Source organism: Aspergillus japonicus (assembly GCF_003184785.1).
Source record: "Aspergillus japonicus CBS 114.51 unplaced genomic scaffold BO86scaffold_74, whole genome shotgun sequence".
Lineage (NCBI taxonomy): Eukaryota > Fungi > Ascomycota > Eurotiomycetes > Eurotiales > Aspergillaceae > Aspergillus > Aspergillus japonicus.
In genome coordinates, this window is record NW_020291711.1 from 19,368 (window position 1) to 36,962 (window position 17,595).

At 51.9% G+C, this 17,595-nt stretch overlaps 7 protein-coding genes across 7 annotated transcripts; 6 read left to right on the plus strand and 1 right to left on the minus strand.

Annotated features, from left to right (window-relative positions):
- Positions 1-376: 376 nt before the first annotated feature.
- BO86DRAFT_392644 (FACT complex subunit POB3) lies at positions 377-2,825 on the plus strand. Its single transcript, XM_025672853.1, has 8 exons — positions 377-522; positions 578-800; positions 893-1,416; positions 1,470-1,709; positions 1,762-1,893; positions 1,950-2,183; positions 2,237-2,309; positions 2,372-2,825. Coding segments are annotated over exons 1-8 (1,719 nt in total). The 5' UTR covers positions 377-520; the 3' UTR covers positions 2,663-2,825.
- A 3,096-nt stretch (positions 2,826-5,921) lies between these two features.
- On the plus strand, positions 5,922-7,998 carry aspB (septin AspB). Its single transcript, XM_025666922.1, has 3 exons — positions 5,922-6,594; positions 6,647-7,113; positions 7,170-7,998. The coding sequence occupies exons 1-3, from the start codon at positions 6,120-6,122 to the stop codon at positions 7,803-7,805; spliced, it is 1,578 nt and encodes a 525-aa protein (XP_025523283.1). The 5' UTR covers positions 5,922-6,119; the 3' UTR covers positions 7,806-7,998.
- Positions 7,999-8,663, plus strand: BO86DRAFT_221892 (uncharacterized protein). Its single transcript, XM_025666921.1, has one exon. The coding sequence runs from the start codon at positions 8,191-8,193 to the stop codon at positions 8,614-8,616; it is 426 nt and encodes a 141-aa protein (XP_025523284.1). The 5' UTR covers positions 7,999-8,190; the 3' UTR covers positions 8,617-8,663.
- Positions 8,664-8,889: 226 nt separating this feature from the next.
- On the plus strand, positions 8,890-10,930 carry BO86DRAFT_392651 (uncharacterized protein). Its single transcript, XM_025672854.1, has 4 exons — positions 8,890-9,330; positions 9,400-9,417; positions 9,560-9,783; positions 9,884-10,930. The coding sequence occupies exons 1-4, from the start codon at positions 9,263-9,265 to the stop codon at positions 10,435-10,437; spliced, it is 864 nt and encodes a 287-aa protein (XP_025523285.1). The 5' UTR covers positions 8,890-9,262; the 3' UTR covers positions 10,438-10,930.
- Positions 10,931-11,184: 254 nt separating this feature from the next.
- On the plus strand, positions 11,185-13,084 carry BO86DRAFT_221988 (putative mitochondrial carrier protein). The gene is made up of 2 exons (XM_025666924.1): positions 11,185-11,607; positions 11,718-13,084. Exons 1-2 carry the CDS (start codon positions 11,404-11,406, stop codon positions 12,852-12,854), a joined length of 1,341 nt encoding a protein of 446 aa, XP_025523286.1. The 5' UTR covers positions 11,185-11,403; the 3' UTR covers positions 12,855-13,084.
- Positions 13,085-13,645: 561 nt separating this feature from the next.
- BO86DRAFT_221985 (uncharacterized protein) lies at positions 13,646-15,270 on the plus strand. Its single transcript, XM_025666923.1, has 3 exons — positions 13,646-13,885; positions 13,964-14,233; positions 14,370-15,270. Exons 1-3 carry the CDS (start codon positions 13,806-13,808, stop codon positions 15,100-15,102), a joined length of 1,083 nt encoding a protein of 360 aa, XP_025523287.1. The 5' UTR covers positions 13,646-13,805; the 3' UTR covers positions 15,103-15,270.
- A 484-nt stretch (positions 15,271-15,754) lies between these two features.
- On the minus strand, positions 15,755-17,501 carry BO86DRAFT_451025 (thiamine diphosphokinase). The gene is made up of 3 exons (XM_025676838.1): positions 17,079-17,501; positions 16,899-16,978; positions 15,755-16,745 (listed from the first exon to the last, which is right to left on the minus strand). The coding sequence occupies exons 1-3, from the start codon at positions 17,230-17,232 to the stop codon at positions 15,861-15,863; spliced, it is 1,119 nt and encodes a 372-aa protein (XP_025523288.1). The 5' UTR covers positions 17,233-17,501; the 3' UTR covers positions 15,755-15,860.
- Between the last annotated feature and the right edge of the window lie 94 nt (positions 17,502-17,595).

Sequence of the window (17,595 nt, forward strand, 5' to 3'; positions counted from 1 at the left end):
TATCGTAGATGTATACTACGTTAATGGTAAGCACATAGAGGATTACTTTACAACATATTCTACAATTTATATATGAACGAACACATACCTCGCGATCGTTTCCTTGACTCCTTAAGCCAATAAAACATACCATCAAGCGATACTCATAGCCACACTCATGTTAATAAGTTTTAAGCAATTCTCGCATTCTAATTTAGTCCTGTGCTTTGTGCTACGTGGATATACTTACTGTACGGCGCAGACTCACTGACGGTACTTTGATGCCTAAGGCACATGTGCTTGCCACCAGCGCCAAGATCCCCTGGCGTAGTAAGACGGACGAACCACGGCGGCGCGCAACGCGACGTGAAAAAAGGATATCGGAGCTCTTTATCGGAACACCTTCAACCGTCAGTCACTGAGTCAGAAGCCTACACTTTTACGAACCTCACCCTACCTTGAAATCTTCGTCGATTTTCTCTACTCTATCGTCTGATCTCGTTCGCACCCTCTATTGCTAACCACATAAGGCTCCTCCACCATGTGAGACCCTCTCCGCTCGCTGTTCCTCGTCCAGTTGATTAACGGTCGCTACTAGGGAGAGCTTTGATAACATCTACCTCGACCTCTCCAAACAGCACGGAAAGTGCAAGCTCGCAGAATCCGGTCTAGGATGGAAGCCCTCCGGGGGAGGTGAAACCTTCACGCTCGACAGCAGCAACATCGGCGCGGCCCAGTGGAGCCGTGCGGCGAAGGGATATGAGCTGAAAATCCTGTCGCGCTCCTCCGGAGTCATCCAACTGGATGGATTCGATCAAGAGGTATGATTTGAGATTCGGGCTTTGTTTAAACCCACTCCCTGTACCCCGACTGCACGTTCACTTGTTAACCTCCGGATTTCCGCTCCGCTTAGGACTTCGAACGTGTGAGCAAAGCGTTCAAGATCTGGTACGGCATCAATTTGGATAACAGAGAGCACGCCCTCCGTGGCTGGAACTGGGGCAAGGCGGAATTCACGAAAGCAGAGCTCTCCTTCAACGTGCAGAACCGACCGGCCTTTGAGATCCCGTACTCTGAGATCTCAAACACGAATTTGGCGGGAAAGAACGAGGTCGCCGTGGAGTTCGCCCTCGGAGGCGACGGCAATGCGCCTGCGCAGCCCAGCGGCAGCACAAAGAGTCGCGGTCGGAAAGCCGCCGCGGGTCCGGACGAGCTGGTTGAGATGCGGTTCTACATTCCCGGAACGGCAGTGAAGACGGAAAAGGGCATCAAGGAAGAGAATGCGGACGATGAGAATGCGGATGGCGAGCAAGAGGAGGGCGAGGAGCAGAATGCAGCGAACCTGTTCTACGAGACACTGATGGAGAAGGCTGAGATCGGAGACGTGGCGGGCGACACTTTTGCTACTTTCTTGGATGTGCTACACTTGACGCCCAGGTATGTGTCGCTTGCAAGGAATCGCATGAATTTGGAATTAACAGAGCTTGCAGAGGTCGTTTCGATATCGACATGTACGAGTCCTCCTTCCGGTTGCGCGGTAAGACATACGACTACAAGATCCAATACGCATCTATCAAGAAGTTCTTCTTGCTTCCGAAAAACGATGATACCCACACCTTGATCGTCCTGGGCCTGGAGCCTCCGCTCCGGCAGGGTCAGACTCGCTACCCTTTCTTGGTTATGCAGTTAAAGCTCGATGAAGAGATCAGCTTGGAGCTCAACATGACAGAGTGGGTTTCTCAGCACCACATGCTTGTGACGGCTGCCTAACATTATCTCTAGTGAACTCATGGAGACACGCTACAAGGACAAGTTGGAACCTCGTTATGAGGAGCCAATCCACCAAGTGGTTACCAAGATCTTCCGCGGACTTTCGGGCAAGAAGGTCATTATGCCATCGAAGGATTTCGTCAGGTTCGTTGACCATCCGGCTGAAGTTGTACCATTGCAGCCACTGACACATCACACAGTCACCACGGTCACAGCGGAGTCAAGTGTTCGATCAAGGCCAACGAAGGCCTCTTGTACTTCTTGGATAAGAGCTTGATCTTCGTTCCCAAGCCAGCCACGTACATTCAACTCGAGAATGTTGCCGTGGTCACCATGTCCCGTGTTGGCGGTGCAATCTCGGCCAGTAGAACGTTCGATATCACAGTCAGCCTCAAGGCTGGCTTAGGCGAGCACCAATTCAGCAACATCAACCGGTAGGCTCTCCATCGAAAACCCTATTGACCCAACGGTAGCTGATGCTTTCCAGTGAGGAGCAACAACCACTTGAAGAGTTCTTCAAGGCCAAGAACATCCGCCTTAAGAACGAGATGTCCGATGACGTACGTATCCCTTGTGACATTCCAACTTCCTTGTTTGAACATGAACTGACCTGGTTCTTCAGACCTCTGCTCTTATTGCTGCCGCTCTTGACAACGAAGACATGGGCTCAAGCGACGACGACGCTGGTGGCGCTGACCGTGGCTCGGCCGACGAAGATGACGAGTCCCCCGATGAGGATTTCGAGGCCGAGTCGGACTCCGACGTCGCGGAAGAATATGATTCTGCGCACGAGAGCAGCGGCAGCGACAGCGATGCGCAGATGGATGATGCATCCGACGGTGGGGATGATGATGAGGATGTTGAGATGTCAGAAGGCGAACGGCCGAAGAAAAAGTCGAAGGTTGGCAAATAAAAAATCCATCAGACCGCCTCATCGTGACGGCACGCGCCGTCCCCAACTCGGCACTTCTCCGCGCCTAATGAATACAAGATATCAATAACGTTTAGCCCTGTGCTACTTCCCTCCTCTCACTGTAATGCAACGTAGACGAGCATGGCAGCATCGAACCCCTGCTTTACCAACGTCAACGCTTTTAGCACGGAAATATGTCGTGGAATGGACAATCCTATGGTTTGGTTTGGTCTTCTGCACCAACCGCTCCAGAGGATACATTCGTGGGCGCGCCAAGGTACCATGATTCCAGAAATCCGATATATCATATCACTATATATTGACTTTGCTAATGACAGCGCTATTGATGATCCCCTCGGTTGCAGATGCATATAGCGCGTGTATATATCGCTTGAATAGTCCATATACTCGTAGGTAGGCTTTCAAGTTCTCGATTAGGATGCATACAATGTATTCCGTACGGGTTGAAACTGCTGCGTAGGCGACAATTCTTCGAGCTCTGTCGAGTTTCAATCGATAGCATCTCAAACGAGTACCGCCAAACCCTTCAAGGTTTCATGGCGCTCTATTCCCAACCGGCTTACCTCCCACACAAGGCCCAAGGTGTGAGCGATACTATTCGCACAAACCCAGCCGAGTGTCTCAGTCGCGATCACGGGATAAGCGGCCTAACCAATTCTCCTCATCCAACCGCATCCTGGAAGACTCTCAGTGGGAAACCAAGCCACCGTCCGGTCCGCGCACCGAGCTTCTGGTGATAGGTGGCAAAGCCCAGTATAGATGGGTTAGTACGGCCAATTCTGGTCTTACGATGAACAACAACCTCCTATAATTCAGTAATGTGCTTTATCCAAGTCGGACAATCCATTGTCTTTGCAGTTGATCGAAGGGGAGTAAGTCCGAATTCACCATCTCAACTGAGAAAGAAGTTTGGATATGGGTAAGAAATGCTCATCCGTTTGTAGTGAAAGGGTGTGTCGTACAAGAGTGCCGAAAAGAAGGAGAGGGGGACGGGAGGAAAAGGTGAGAATTTACTTCCGATAGCTAACCTAGCTTCCCCTTGCTGTGTAATGGACCACGGTGGCGTGCATTTTCCTAGAATTCTTTTTCTAGACTACGGAGGACCATGCAGGTTTATCGCAGATGCATCATGCATATTTCCATATATAGATCACCGCCACTAGGGAATTCGGGGTGGGTAGTGTTTGCATTTCTGTTTGGAATCGGGGTCTAATGGAATACTGTCAATGTATTTTTATGGTTGAGGTGATGCGCATTATTCTCAATCTTGGGAATCTTAGAGGGGGGGGGGGGATTCCTACATCTTCTATTATTTATATACCGATCGTCACTCCCCTCAACCGATGCCCGAATAGTTTATCTGTTTCAAATGGGAACTGTACCGGGTATATTCCAGTTGCAGCCCGTCCATGGTGTGACTTGACGCTTGTCCCCGGACCGTTAGCGGTCAGTGATGATTGGCGAATAAACCACGCTTGGCTCTCGGTGGGCGGTGGATCGGGTTTTTCCGTTCCACGGCAGCTGCTTTTCTTTCCAGTCAACCCCCCTGGATGATCGTACTGAGTGGTATCGTGGTTACGCGTCAGATGAGAACCCGGAAACATGTGCGCCAGTCCAGATGAATGTGTATGGTTGGTGTGTGTCTGTGTGGCATAAGTTGTGTCCAGCCTCTCCTCCTCAAAAAAAATAGCTGCAGTGTATCTATCTGTCCTGATGAAACTAGATGGAATGCCAGCGGATGGTGGTTGGAAAGTAGGCCATAGGCCATGGGCCGATAATCTTCTTTGATCAGCACCGCATGATATATCTTACCAATCACACCACAACCATACAGATGCAAAAGGAGACAAGCAAACTTGACGCAAGAAAGAGGTTCGCACTCAATCAATGGCTGGCGTTGACCTATCTCGGGTGATGCACAGTGCATATAATATGGCACGGGTCAGTTCAGGAGGAGTTCTCCTCTTTCTTAGTACAGCTCCAACCCACTCATCTACATTGGGAACAAGTATCGCGGCTTGTTGGAATGGTTCCAGGTTTCCCCACGATTCGTCCCCTGGTAGGTGTGGTATACTATACCCTGGGGTAAAATGGCTTCTTTCTTACCGTGGTTTTCTGTTATGCTAGCCATGCTTCAATCGTAAGGAAGAGCAATGTGCTGATTTGACAGGTCTCGTGGAGATGAGGAGTGCTGGTAGACTGCAAGAGATCAAGAAGCCCAGCCTGGGATGGTTGGTGAATGATTTGCCAGGGGGACGGTCGAACAGGTTGAGATTAAGAAAACGTAGGCACTGTCTTCAAGGTGAGCCCCAATTGTACTCTGATAAGGCAAGATAACCCCAGGAAGATGGACTTGAGCTGTTAATCGGCGGTTGAAGTCTAAGTCATCCAGACCTGATTAGAGTGCAAAGTGGGCAGGTGAAGTGGTCGGATTCAATGAAGAAGGAGTATCAGTGGCCGATTGATCTTAGTCGGACCATAAGGTACTGTAGGTTAGTAGTAAGTTGATTAGACTAAGGCCCATAATGTTAGTAGGTGTACTCCGTAGTAGTAGAGACAAAGAGAGGCAATGAGGTTTCCCCCCCCCTTTCTTTTCCACTCACTCATTTACTTACTGTACTGTACTGCACTCGGGCAGGGCCACCAAACAGTCTGGCTCCAACGACCCGAGACTAAACAATCCATCTCTCCCCTCCCCCCCCCCAATCCATCAACTCCGCAAGACCCAATCGCTCTCGCTCCTCCTCCTACTTTGTCCTCCACCTCCGTCCTCCTCTTCTTCCCCTGTCTCTCCAGTAAGTACTACACTGTTCTCTTCCCTCTTTCTATCTACACTTTTCTTTTCCTTCGCCTTCCTCCCAGTTTTTGTTTTTAGAATTTTCATCTCAGCCATAATTTGTTGGCGCATTGCTTGCTTGCTTGCTTGCTTTCAAGTCGTGCTTCCTAAATCTCCCCTTGATTTCCGTCCCATCCCTTTTACTCCTCCTAAACCCTCCACCCCCCGTGATTGACTGAACCTCAACCCTTTTCCACATTGATCCATTACCCCAGGTAGGATTGCCTTCGCCTTCCCTTGGACTCGCCTTCCCTTTCCTTGTCGTTTCTCAGCCAGACTGGGAAGTGACACTGTCATTCCTATCTCGTTGGCTTCCATTATTACCTCCGGCTCCTTCCCCTTGATTGCATCCTGCAAGGACTCTATCGCTAACCAAGAAGGCGCAACCTCTTCAGGGGAAACTTCCTCTTCGACGCTCGCTACCTCCCTCTACGCTCGCTTCAAAATCCTCCACCTTAAAACTTCCACAATGGGTAAGCCTGTCATCTATGACACCTTCTCCCACCACCCTGCAGTTCCGTGCTCTCGTTCCCATCCGATCTTCCAATCCAACCCTTGCCCTGTGCCTACCTCGAAATCCTCGCGCACCGTGAAAGAACAATGCCTCCTGTCAGGAATCGGAGTGCGGATGGCCGCTCGCAAGGGGACTCCGAAACTCTAGCACCCTCACCTCAGAAGAATTCACCGAAGCCTAAACGTCACTCGTTCTCGCCTGTCCTGGGACGCCTGTCTTCAGAAAGTGACAGTCAAGAATCTGAAGCGACGACTGCTAACTCTGTCCCGCACAATGTAGCCACACCCCCTCCTGCACCTGCTGCCAATGGCACCCCGGTCTCTGCCTCACCCCCCAGCAGCAAGCCCAGCTCGCCTTTCGTTGAACGCAGCAACCCCATGGGCTCCGGGGCTGCTCAAACCGTCAGCTCCAAAGATCCCAAGGCTGCTGCTCAGGCGGCTACGGATATGAAGAATGTCGTTCGCCGGAAGTTGACAGGCTATGTTGGTTTCGCCAACCTGCCGAATCAGTGGCACCGCAAGAGTGTTCGCAAGGGCTTCAACTTCAACGTGATGGTTGTCGGTAGGTCTTGATTCCGGTCTAATGCTTGGACGTTATTTGACACGCATTGCAGGTGAATCTGGACTCGGAAAGTCGACTTTAGTGAACACCCTCTTCAACACCTCCCTCTACCCCCCTAAGGAACGCACCGGACCTAGCCACGACATTATCCCTAAGACGGTCTCAATTCAGTCCATCAGCGCCGATATCGAGGAGAACGGCGTGCGCCTGCGCCTGACGGTCGTTGACACCCCTGGATTCGGTGATTTCGTGAACAACGACGACTCGTGGCGCCCTATTGTCGAGAACATCGAACAGAGATATGATGCCTACCTTGAGGCCGAGAACAAGGTCAACCGTACCAACATTATTGATAACCGTATCCACGCATGTGTCTACTTCATTCAGCCCACCGGTCACTCGCTGAAGCCTCTGGATATTGAGGTTATGCGCCGGTTGCACACCAAGGTCAACCTGATCCCTGTGATTGCCAAGGCTGATACCCTAACGGACGAAGAAATTGTCGCCTTTAAGCAGAGAGTACGATGATCTCTACGCCTCCTCCCTGCTGATCGATAGCTAACCTGGTTTTTCAGATTCTTGCCGATATTCAGCACCACTCCATCCAAATCTTTGAGGGTCCTCGGTATGAGCTCGACGATGAGGAGACCATTGCTGAGAACCAGGAGATCATGTCCAAGGTTCCCTTCGCCGTGGTTGGTGCCAACGCCGAGGTTACCGCCGCCGATGGCCGTAAGGTCCGTGGACGTAGCTACCCTTGGGGTGTCATCGAGGTCGACAACGAGGAGCACTGCGACTTTGTCAAGCTCCGTCAGATGTTGATCCGTACCCACATGGAAGAGCTCAAGGAGCACACGAACAACAGCTTGTACGAGAACTACCGTTCCGACAAGCTTACCCAGATGGGTGTCGCCCAGGACCCGAGCGTGTTCAAGGAGGTCAACCCGGCTGTCAAGCAGGAGGAGGAGCGTGCTCTCCACGAGCAGAAGCTCGCCAAGATGGAAGCGGAAATGAAGATGGTCTTCCAGCAGAAGGTGGCAGAGAAGGAGAGCAAGCTGAAACAGAGCGAAGACGAACTATACGCACGACACCGCGAGATGAAAGACCAATTGGAGCGTCAACGCCTGGAACTAGAAGAAAAGAAGGGCCGTCTGGAAACAGGGCGACCCATCGAAGAGAAGGGAAAGAGGAAGGGATTCTCTCTTCGTTAAACGAACGCACGCATGACCGGTGCTTCGATGCTCCTATCCAGGGGCTCTGCCAATGGGCCACCCAGGGTACGCATGGTCGTCGGAGGGCGCTTTGGTGGTTTGACGCATACTTCTCCACGACTGTCGATTGGCCGCACGCTCTTTTTAGCCGCCTGCCTTCTTTTTCTCTTGTGTTTATTCGTTCTCTCAACCCCCACACTCTCTCGAACCTCTACTTTTCTCGTATCTGCTTTCAGTGATGACTCTACACTGATTGGGAGGACCAAAGAAAAAGAATATCTCATTTTTTTCTTCTCTCTACTCTAAAACCCATTTAATTCCGAACTGGGGCTTGACTAGGAGACAGGAATTACAAGGGCTATATCCGACTCAGTGCTCTATTTGGATGGTCAGTGGTCTGGCCCTGGATGGGCAAGACGATGCACGGGGAGACGGCCTGCAGGATCACTTCAGGGTCGAAATTCACTGCTTCATGTCCACTCTTCGCTTCTTGTTATGTACTTTTGCCTACGCTATACCTTGTTCCCGCCTATTTCCTATTCCCCACCCTTTTCGTGGCCTGGTTCTATTACTTCTATTTATCTTCGGTACACTTTTTGCCTCTTCTACACATTTTAGTGACATCGCCTACCCCCGACCATCTTTTCTGGACGTTTTTCCTTTTTATTCCTCCATGTTGTTTTCTTGTTGTGTTAGTTGTCAATCTGAAGTTTTACCGAAAAGCGAACGGAAGTATTACCGAGGCTCTAATTGTGGCGTAGCCAGCTGCGATGCAAGAACAGGGGAAGAGAATACTACTATAATAAATTGAACATTATGATCACCAAATGAATAAGCAAGAACTCTGAGTTTGGTACAATTCCGAGGGAAAACAAAGAAAGGAAAATAACAAAACCAATAGAACCAAGTTATCTAACATTGTTTTTTCCTGGGAACGCGGAGGCAAATAATGATGTCGACAAGCTTTCTGCGATGGGTTGTTTTGTTGCATCATTGCGGGCGGCGCGACGTCACGGGAAGGGAAGCTCCGTCGAGCCGCCAGTTCGTCTTCCTCAGCCGCCGTGCATGGACTGGACTGGACTGAGCTGAACTGAACTGAACTGGACGGAGGCAGTCAGTCTTGCCTAGTTTGAGCTCACCACACACACATTGAAACCCGCCTCTCCCACTCACTTCCTGGGCTTCCTCTTCCACCTACTTCCTTTCCCCTTCCACTACTAACTACCCCCGCCTAGCCCAGCCAGCCTCCCTCGTCAGCGGTCAAGTGGAGATCTATTCATAGCCCCCCCCCAAATAGCCCTTTTACCGCTCAATTCTTCTTATCTGTCTCGTTTTCTTCTCCCTCCCCAAGTTCACTTTTTCATCTAGTCCCATAGCTACTCGATCTCATCGAGTTGTCTACAAGCCCCATCGCCGTTACTCATCACACACTACAGCTAATCTACTATTCATCCCCCATGGCTCCTCCACCCCCTTCCAATTTGCCTTTGCCCGAGAGGCTCAAGGCTCTTGCTCAGACGTTGCAGTAAGTGTTTTGTTTGCTTCCCCCATTACTCGATTGCGTCACATTGCTAACAAGGTCTTTCGCATTCAGATTCGCCTGGTTTGTTGGGTACGTTATTTCCCGCCTGCGCGACCCTTAAAGACACAATATCGGCTGCAATTGAAGTGGATAGAACAATTCTGCTTCGCAGTGTCTGACCCTCTTGCCAGTTTAATTGTTGTATGAATCACAATAACTGATCAGATGATAGACATGTGACATTGTTATTCTCTGTCCTACGCTATTTGGTGTCTTACATCACATTCAACTACTACTCTAACTCGGCTCAAGTCTCTTACCGCCTGGCGTTCTTGTCGGCTGCCGCGACATACGGAATTGTTGTGTACAAGGGTCATATCGCTCGCGGCCGCCTCCAGGGCGGTCTTCCTAACATTGCGATCAAGCTTGCTGGTGATGAGAACGTCCAGTACCTTGGTGAGTTTACTTCCCCTTGAGGTGTGAAATTAAAAAATTAAAATTCGCGGCGAATTCGACACAAGGAGATGAGAGATTCAAGAGCTGACAACGCCCACAGGCACTGCGCTGGTGTGGCTTTACTCGCGCCAGGTGTCGCTCGCTCTGCTTCCCTTCAGCGTTTATTCCGTCTTCCATGTTGCGACTTACACTCGTGCTCACCTGATCCCAACCCTCCAGGGCCCTCAGGCCGCTGGCGCTCCGGGTTCTCCCTCCTCTCCCAGCTCGCCCAGGCCTGCTGTCAGACAATCTCCCTTGGCGGAGACTATTGGCCGCTTCGTGAAACAGTACTACGATGCCAGCATGGACCTCGTGGCGCACCTCGAGATGGCGTTGTTGTTCCGCCTGGCCGTCGCCGTTCTCACTTTCTCGAAGGGTAGCATTGTCCTTTTCGCTATCTACTTGGCTTTCTTCCGTGCGAGATACTCTCAGAGCTCCTTTGTCCAGAGCTCCGTCCGCCACTTCACTGCCAGAGTCGACGCCTCGGTTTCCCACCAGAGCACTCCACCCGCCGTTCGCCAGGGATGGGAGTCTTTCAAGGCTGTTGTGCGCCAAGCGTACGAGGCCACCGATCTCGGCCGCTTGACCGGTGCAACCGCCAAGAAGCCCCAATAAATTGCCCATCCGCTTGAATACAGACGACTCGAGGAAGCTGGATAGATGTGATAAAATTGAACCCCGTGGCCAATCTGCGCCTGAGAGGGACTGTCTGCTCCGATTGTCGGCTATTGCGCCTGATGAAGATTGAATGAGCCAATGACCATTTTCTTTGACTGCGTTCCGGGGTTGATGGTCGCTTTTTGAGATTTGGAGACTGTGGATGGTATTGGAAGTATTGAATGGTGGATAAAAGGAAGGATATGTAGCCTCTTTATGAGCAGAAGCACGAGTGGCTTTGGACCTTCTCGCAAGACAGCGAGCGGGTGAGGTCCTGATACGCTGTGTCTAGTGCTCCTGCTTGAGTGGAACGGGCATTATTCCTTATATATTTTGTTTTTTCTGCAATGCGACAGTGATGCGATTGACGCGATTGATGCGATTAGCTTTGCCTCTTTTCCAATACAAATCTTTGACCTACTGTCTATGAGCAGCACGAGATTGTTTGCCCAGAAGCTCTATGGTCGTGGTTGCGCAACTTTCTTAGCGACAGAAGAAAATACCAGCCACGTAGTACTACCTATTGTAAGTAAGTATCGATTTGATCACCATTTAGAAATGCCCACCGTGCATTTGCCAACCATGAAAGCGATCGATACCATGATTGTTTGTTGCCTGAGGCGGCAACACGGCCCCGGACAGCGGAGAAAACTACAAACCGACGATAGCCCGACGAAATTTTGGGGTTTCGGGCAGTCGGGCTTTCGTCACTTTCAAGCTGTGATGTCCCCTGCTTATTAGCCCCATTTCCCCAGGGTTGATTATTCTCGCATCCTATTGTATCCTCGCTCCTATATATCTTCCACCTAATCCGCCGTCCCCTCGTGGTTCGAGGTGGCGTGCTCTCGTTAATCTACCGTCGCCGCATCCCAACCCCCGTGGTTTGGCCCGCACCACGATCCGGTGGGTTGCGGTCTTCTTGCAATGAGCTTGACTTCGCGTGTCTTGGGCTTCTTTGCGACGACAGAGACACCTTCGTCAGACTCTCCCGCGTCGAAATCCCTTTCTCAAAATGGCCCGACCGATCTCCGTCAGACGACGCGGATAAGCGCAAACAAGGAACATCATGTACAGAATGCACAGTCTCACCATGACGAGGAAGAGGAGCCTCGTCCACCGTACCTACACGTATGTAGCTTGCCTTCGCCATCTATACTATGATGCTGCGCGTATACTTCATGGCGCACATCCCGTCTCCATTCACGGATGTTGGACTAATTATCAAATTCGACCTACAGGCAATGTTCGCTGGAGGTATTGGTGGCACCTGCGGTGACATGCTCATGCACTCGTTAGACACCGTCAAGACGCGGCAACAAGGCGATCCGCATTTTCCTCCCAAGTACACCTCCATGACTTCGTCCTATGCGACCATCTACCGACAAGAAGGCCTTTTCCGCGGTCTGTATGGCGGAGTGACTCCTGCGCTTCTCGGCTCCTTCCCCGGTACCGTTATCTTCTTTGGCACCTACGAATACACCAAACGTCTCATGCTCGATGCGGGAATCAATGCGAATGTGGCGTATCTTTCTGGAGGTAAGTGTTTTTTGTGCGGCTTTGTCATCTGCGGTCGCATTTCGGTGCTAATCGGAAATGGGCTTATAGGCTTCTTCGCGGACTTGGCCGCCTCTATTGTTTATGTTCCTTCGGAAGTCTTGAAGACTCGGTTGCAGCTCCAAGGACGCTACAACAACCCCCATTTCAACTCGGGATATAATTACCGCTCGACCCGGGATGCGCTGCGCACCATCATTCGCCAGGAAGGATTTTCCGCGCTTTACTACGGATACCGGGCGACGATCTACCGCGATCTTCCCTTTTCCGCCCTCCAGTTCGCCTTTTACGAGCAAGAGCAACGGATGGCCAAAGAATGGGTGGGCTCTCGAGATATTGGGCTGAGCCTGGAGATCCTGACGGCTGTCACTGCGGGTGGGATGGCGGGTGTGTTGACATGCCCGATGGACGTGGTCAAGACACGTATCCAGACCCAGCAGAACCCCGAGCCCACGCCTTCGAGTCGCCCTTCGGGCTCCTCGTCGCACTCGGCGGCGGAGCACGCGTCGACCAAAGAGGGACCGCGCCACCACGCGGCTTCGCAGACGACGTCGAGCCTGCGCACGCATGCGCGCCCAATCTCCACCTCGGGAGCTTCCACGTCGGTGAACCCGCCTGGCGCTCCGCGCTTGGATACGTCATCGTTCTTCACTGGCTTGAAGATGATCTACCAAACGGAAGGGCTGGCAGGCTGGTTCCGTGGTGTTGGACCCCGTGGTGTGTGGACCAGCATTCAGAGTGGAACGATGTTGGTGATGTATCAATATCTCCTGAAAAAGTTCGAGGACTGGGAGAACAAAGGGGAGCTCAACCCCCTCTAGCTGCAGGATGAGGATTGTTGGGGTTGGACATGTTGATGATGTCCATTGTAGATAGCAGGATGGAAGGAAAACCGGAGCATATTGATGCAACCTAGACGGGTTCTATTGGGAGGGCGTTCCGGCAGTCGGAGGGGTGTGGCATGACCGATTTTTTTTTTCTTTTTCTTTTTCTTTTTTTCTCTTTTTCTTATGTGTTCTTTTATCACCCCTTTTCTTATCCTGTTGTTTTATTATCATAGAGCATCTCCCTCCATTTCTCTACGGTCGCCGCCCTCTTGTGTTTGTCCCTTTTGATTTCTGATGGCATGATTGATTGCATGAGAGGACATGGGATTTACTGTCTCCGTCACGTTGTGTGTATAAAAAGACCAAGAACGAACTAACTACATAGACTACTAGAGAAATAGACATGGTTCGATAATTTTACTTTGATTGTTGATAGTTAAGGTACTAATACTTATGAATTATGGTTCGGGTAGTTTGTTTACTTTGAGAGAGGAAGAAGAAGACGAGGAGGAGGAGGGAGATGAGGGGAAGAATGGGAACTGGGAAAGCGTGTACTGTGGGCGATCCGATCCCCCCATGGGTATTGCTTGTCTGCTTGTCTGCTTGTGCTGTCGTGCGGTGTAAACAAAGCCTCCCCAGACCCGAATGCGGTCAGCCCCACACCAGATTGGCTCCAGACCCTCTGTTTACTTTCAGGCTCCTTGTTCTTCGTTCTTCGTTCTTCGTTCCTCGTTCCTCTTGTTCCTCTTCTTCCCCTCCACCGTTTCACGTCCCTCTTCTTTCTTCCATCTTTCAACACATCGCGTTTCTGAACCCGCTTGGATAATAATATACTCATTCCCACGCGACTTCTACTTCTTCGAGAAGTCAACCTCGTCCTAGAGCAACCCCTCCCTTGCTCCGTATCAATTGTCGCATGATCCACCGCAACTTGCGCGCGTCATCATGTCCGCCGGATTGCCTTATCTGCAGAAGCAGCGCAAGCCCACCCTCACGGAATGGGCTCATATCACTGACCTTCAAAAGTAAGCTTCTGTTTTGACTCGCGAATCTCCTCTGCGCTTCCGCCCGGCCAGTTGGCTCGGGGACCTGACCATCTATAGCTATGCGGATCTGACCAAGCCCGAGCTTGCCTCGGCGCTGGACTCGCATCTTCAAGCTCACCAGTCCATCTTCATCGACGATGCGCGCCTAGGAGATTATTACAGGCGTCTGTCAGGATCTCCGCGCATTTTCTCACCGGCCAAGAATTCGCCTGTCAAGACATCGCCGACCAAGCGAGCACCCAAGGTGGAAGGCACTCCGTCGGCAGACGAAGCCCCCAAGTCAACGCGCAAGAGGAGTTCCAGATCCAAGGTGGAGTCGGTGCAAACGTAAGTTTCCCCTTGTTTCGTTTGTCGTATTCGTCCGGACCCTGCGACTACGGCTTTGCATGGATCTCGTTTGCGCGTGCGATACTCGATGTTTACGTCATCGCGGATCCCGGCTGATTTGCGATCCTTACGATAGGGATGACTCCGATGCTCCCCAAACTCCCGGCCAAATGCTGGTGAGTGTTGAGCCCCCATTGTCGCCATTGGCGGCGGCGCTCCCGCCCTCCCCCGCTGTGGTGACCGATGTGATCGATCGCCAAACGGCGGCGTGGGGCAAAAACCTCAAGGACATTTGGAACGCGTCGGGAGTGCAAGAGCAGTCGGATTCGCTGCGTGCCAACCTGAGCAGCGTCAAGGCAATTGCTGTCTTACTGTATGGGATTGAAAGCTTTGGTGTCTTGCGATTACTCTTCCCCCTGAGACTATTGACCCGCATCCCCGCTGTCGAAGCGATCCATTCACCGGCTTTCGAGATCTCGGCTCCTGACGCCTTCGTCTTGGTCGAGAGCTCTTTCTGGACTGCTTTCCTCGGGTGGCTCCTTACTAGTCTGGTCATCCCCTTGACCGTCGCGTATTTCTTCAACATCAGCTTGCAGGCGGCTCAGAACGGTGGTCCGGCAGCCAATACTCGACGTCAACGGGCGGCAGCGGCCGCGCAGCTCGCCAGCTTCGACCCCCTGAGCTTCCACATTGCCAAGGCGCTCATCGCGTACTTGGTTTACACCGGCAAGTTTTCTTACTGGGGCTTCTTCAATGATATCGCCGTCGAGGACATTAACAATGCTATTCCGGGTCGCTGGCCCGGAGTCATCACCGGTTCGGCGATCGGTGTGCTTACGACCCTCTATGAAGCTATCCTGCGGAAGTAGACATGTCTTGTCTACGTACTCAGTCAGTGATATAAGCTTGCTCTGTTCGGCTCGCGCCGAATGACCAAGTCTTGGCATTTCTGGGGTTGGTGTTCTGGAAGTGAATTCGACTTGTGCTCAGGTACTGTGGGAACATCCCATGATTTCTTAGGCTGTTCCGGCAGCCTAGACAGTTGGTTCCGGACGTGGGTGGATTTCTGTGCAATGGCAGGTCCAGAAAGAAAAGAAAAAGATATCATCTACCTTAGAGAGAGAAACTGGCAGGACCGATGGATCAAATCGTGGAGCTGGTTTGAGTCTGCTTTGGTGTGTTTTGGCTTGCTTCTGTGAAAGCTATGCAGGATTGTCTCGGGGCGTATTGTCTCTTCTTGTTGCGTTTTGTGTTTCGGGTTGATGTCTGGCGCACTCAGCAGGGTGTCGTTGTTGCTCCTGTATGTTCTATGAAGTCTAGGGATATTCCCTCTCACTTTGGGTCGCTGTTAACTGCTAGTCAGAAGGCGCTTCTTGGTTTTCGGGATTGCTGTATTTTTTGTTTCTTTCTTTTTTGGATGTGATATATCTCTCTATCTTCTAAATGTGACGTAGCAATCGAACAAGAGTCTTGAACAGTCGAGTTGTGAGTTCGTACATATGGAATGACCGTACCTGCCATCAAAACATTATCTATGTCATCTATTCTTAAAGCTCGATAACAAGTGCGAAGCTAGAACCAACCAAGACCAAGCCCTCAACCCCAACCCGACCCTGCGGGTGGATACTCATTTCTTCTTGAACCGCTCCGCCAGCTCCAACGTCAACAGCACCGGCATCTTGGCCTCGAGCTCGACCACATCCGCCCGAATGTGGTTGCTCGTGCTCAGCTGGCCCCCAATCTCCGTCTGCCAGTCCCGCACATCCCACTGGAACCCGGCGGTGGTGATCCGCGCCGGGCCCAGGAGCGGGATGATCCCGACGTTTTCCTCGAGGAGATGCGTTTCCGCCGTGGTGGTGGCGGTGGTGCTGGTGCTGGTGCTGCTGCCGCTCTGCACCTCGGGGTTTTGTTTCTGGTCTGCGTTGTCGTTATCTTGGCTAGGGGCTGGGGCTGGGGCTGGGGCTGGGGCTGGGCGATTCACCAGCGGCGTCTGCACGACATTCCGGCCGGGGCGCAGGATGAATGTGATGCTTTCTTCGGAGATGAGGTAGAGGTTTGGTCCGGGGTTCTGGTGCCCGTGCCCTTGGGGTTGGGATTGGGGTTGGGGCTCGTCAGGGCTGGAGTTGGAGCTGCTGCTGGCAGTGGTGGCTCGGAGCTCCTGCGTCATGTAGAAGAGATGGTGGATTTGGGAGAAAGCCTGGTCGACGCGGCCGCCTAGGCCGCCTAGGACGAGGATTTCGAGGGATTTAGGTGGGGGTTGGGAGTGGGAGTGGGAGATGGAGGTAGAGGTGGGTTCTGTGGTGGTTGCTGGTGCTGCTGGTGCCGCCGCCGCCGCCGCCGCAGCAGCAGCAGCGAGAATGGTCGCCGTGTTCCGTTGGATGTATTGCAGGCTCTTGTGGAAGTCCGTGCTGTAGTCGTCGATGTGTTGGATGACGGGCACGCCCAGAGTTTCGTAGTGCGTGCGGATCTCCGGGTGGATGGAGTCGAGGTCGCCGATTATGGCGCTGGGGAACTGTGCGGGGTTTTTTAGTTTGGTTTGGTTTGGGGAGTTTAGTGTATAAGAGAGATGGTGAACAGGAAATGGTTGAGATGTTTCTTGGTTTTTGTTTATAAAAGGGAAGGGGGGCGTTTGGGATGGATGTACTCGTGGATGTGCGGTACTCACATCTGTAGACTCCCTCCCGCGCGCCTTCATCATCTCGTAAAATCGGTTTGCGCCGCCGTCGGCGCAGACCGTGATACATGCTGCGATTGATTAGCCAGGGGTATGTATTATAGCTTGAATGTTTGTGCTGCAGGGGTAGGGTGGGTGGCTTCAAGGAGCAAACAGTGGCGAAGTACTCACCATGTCGCTGGAGAACATCGTAGGCCTTTTCGTTGATTGGATGGTTGAGGATCAACAGGGCATATGGGGAGGAAGGGTATCCCTCGCGAAAGAATTGCGTGGGATCCCACTCTGTCACTGTCATTGGGTTTTTGAGTCGGTAGGGGAGGTCCATGGTATCTTTTTGTTCTTTTTGATGGGAGACTGTTCTGTGGAGGTTGATTCGGAGTGGGATATCAACCGGGCGTTATCAAATGCGATTTTTGGAGTCGGGTTGGGCTGTCCCCGTGCTTTTTTGCTTGTTCGGGCCCTGAGGTTTGGGTCTGGGTTTGAGTCGTTGTTATTGATGGTGGAGGTGCAGACGCGGAGTATAGGGTACTTGGTCACGAGAGCCTCTTCAGTCGGTATACTAAGAAGGTACTGTATGTAGTGCTACAAGGTAATTGTCGATCGATGGTCTGATCTGGAATGATCTCAACTGTTCACTGATAAGTTAAACCCCTCCCTCTTCAGCCACAGCCACATGGCCGCCAGTTCG

What these genes read in the sequence shown, in the direction of transcription:
- BO86DRAFT_392651 (XM_025672854.1), top strand. Translation starts at nt 9,263, where the DNA reads ATGGCTCCTCCACCCCCTTCCAATTTGCCTTTGCCCGAGAGGCTCAAG. An exon ending in TGAGAACGTCCAGTACCTTG is followed by an intron (nt 9,784 to 9,883) that starts GTGAGTTTACTT and finishes CAACGCCCACAG; the next exon opens with GCACTGCGCTGGTGTGGCTT.
- BO86DRAFT_451025 (XM_025676838.1), bottom strand. Translation starts at nt 17,232, where the DNA reads ATGGACCTCCCCTACCGACTCAAAAACCCAATGACAGTGACAGAGTGG. An exon ending in CGATGTTCTCCAGCGACATG is followed by an intron (nt 16,979 to 17,078) that starts GTGAGTACTTCG and finishes AATCAATCGCAG; the next exon opens with CATGTATCACGGTCTGCGCC. An exon ending in GCGGGAGGGAGTCTACAGAT is followed by an intron (nt 16,746 to 16,898) that starts GTGAGTACCGCA and finishes AACCCCGCACAG; the next exon opens with TTCCCCAGCGCCATAATCGG.
- BO86DRAFT_221988 (XM_025666924.1), top strand. Translation starts at nt 11,404, where the DNA reads ATGAGCTTGACTTCGCGTGTCTTGGGCTTCTTTGCGACGACAGAGACA. An exon ending in CTCGTCCACCGTACCTACAC is followed by an intron (nt 11,608 to 11,717) that starts GTATGTAGCTTG and finishes TTCGACCTACAG; the next exon opens with GCAATGTTCGCTGGAGGTAT.
- aspB (XM_025666922.1), top strand. Translation starts at nt 6,120, where the DNA reads ATGCCTCCTGTCAGGAATCGGAGTGCGGATGGCCGCTCGCAAGGGGAC. An exon ending in CTTCAACGTGATGGTTGTCG is followed by an intron (nt 6,595 to 6,646) that starts GTAGGTCTTGAT and finishes CACGCATTGCAG; the next exon opens with GTGAATCTGGACTCGGAAAG. An exon ending in TTGTCGCCTTTAAGCAGAGA is followed by an intron (nt 7,114 to 7,169) that starts GTACGATGATCT and finishes CTGGTTTTTCAG; the next exon opens with ATTCTTGCCGATATTCAGCA.
- BO86DRAFT_392644 (XM_025672853.1), top strand. An exon ending in TTGGAGCTCAACATGACAGA is followed by an intron (nt 1,710 to 1,761) that starts GTGGGTTTCTCA and finishes CATTATCTCTAG; the next exon opens with TGAACTCATGGAGACACGCT. An exon ending in AGAACGAGATGTCCGATGAC is followed by an intron (nt 2,310 to 2,371) that starts GTACGTATCCCT and finishes CTGGTTCTTCAG; the next exon opens with ACCTCTGCTCTTATTGCTGC.
- BO86DRAFT_221985 (XM_025666923.1), top strand. Translation starts at nt 13,806, where the DNA reads ATGTCCGCCGGATTGCCTTATCTGCAGAAGCAGCGCAAGCCCACCCTC. An exon ending in CATATCACTGACCTTCAAAA is followed by an intron (nt 13,886 to 13,963) that starts GTAAGCTTCTGT and finishes GACCATCTATAG; the next exon opens with CTATGCGGATCTGACCAAGC. An exon ending in AAGGTGGAGTCGGTGCAAAC is followed by an intron (nt 14,234 to 14,369) that starts GTAAGTTTCCCC and finishes TCCTTACGATAG; the next exon opens with GGATGACTCCGATGCTCCCC.
- BO86DRAFT_221892 (XM_025666921.1), top strand. Translation starts at nt 8,191, where the DNA reads ATGGTCAGTGGTCTGGCCCTGGATGGGCAAGACGATGCACGGGGAGAC.